This window comes from Formica exsecta, unplaced genomic scaffold, assembly GCF_003651465.1.
Source record: "Formica exsecta isolate Colony F162 unplaced genomic scaffold, ASM365146v1 scaffold878, whole genome shotgun sequence".
In the NCBI taxonomy this organism is placed as follows: Eukaryota; Metazoa; Arthropoda; class Insecta; order Hymenoptera; family Formicidae; genus Formica; species Formica exsecta.
Window position 1 is genome coordinate 1 of NW_021853648.1, and position 391 is coordinate 391.

At 46.8% G+C, this 391-nt stretch overlaps 1 protein-coding gene across 1 annotated transcript in view; it reads right to left on the bottom strand.

Moving 5' to 3' along the window:
• Positions 1-118: 118 nt before the first annotated feature.
• Positions 119-391, bottom strand: part of LOC115244860 — a gene marked incomplete at its 3' end in the record, with an annotated part of 5,989 nt that continues 5,716 nt past the window's right edge. The window contains exon 12 of the mRNA XM_029822852.1: positions 119-335. Within this exon, the coding sequence (XP_029678712.1) occupies positions 119-335 (217 nt within the window). The remainder of the gene's footprint in view (positions 336-391) is intronic.

Below are 391 nucleotides of genomic sequence, written 5' to 3' on the forward strand. Positions count from 1 at the left end.
TGAAATAACTAATTCCTTTGCAAGTATTTAAATAAATAATTTTTTATAATAAAAAAAAATTTTTTGGGGATTTTTTAGTACATTTTTTTTCAGTGTAGCCTTTAAAGAAGGGACGCACCTGTCCTTTACAAGAAGCAAAAAGGAGTCTATCTGTGCCGTGTGCTTGTTGTCCTCGTCGATGCTGCAAATCGCCTCGGCGAGCGCCGTGGCGGCGGTCGACCTATCGTAAGGATTGAAGGGGCTCAACTCGCTCGTGTCCCCGGAGGAACTCGGTGTACCATGGACATCGTTCTTTTCGCTCTTCGCGGACACGTCCAGGAGGCCGGAGTACAGAGCTGCGCACAGTATCTGAAGCAAGACATTACCGCCGATCGGCCGACAATGAGCAGGA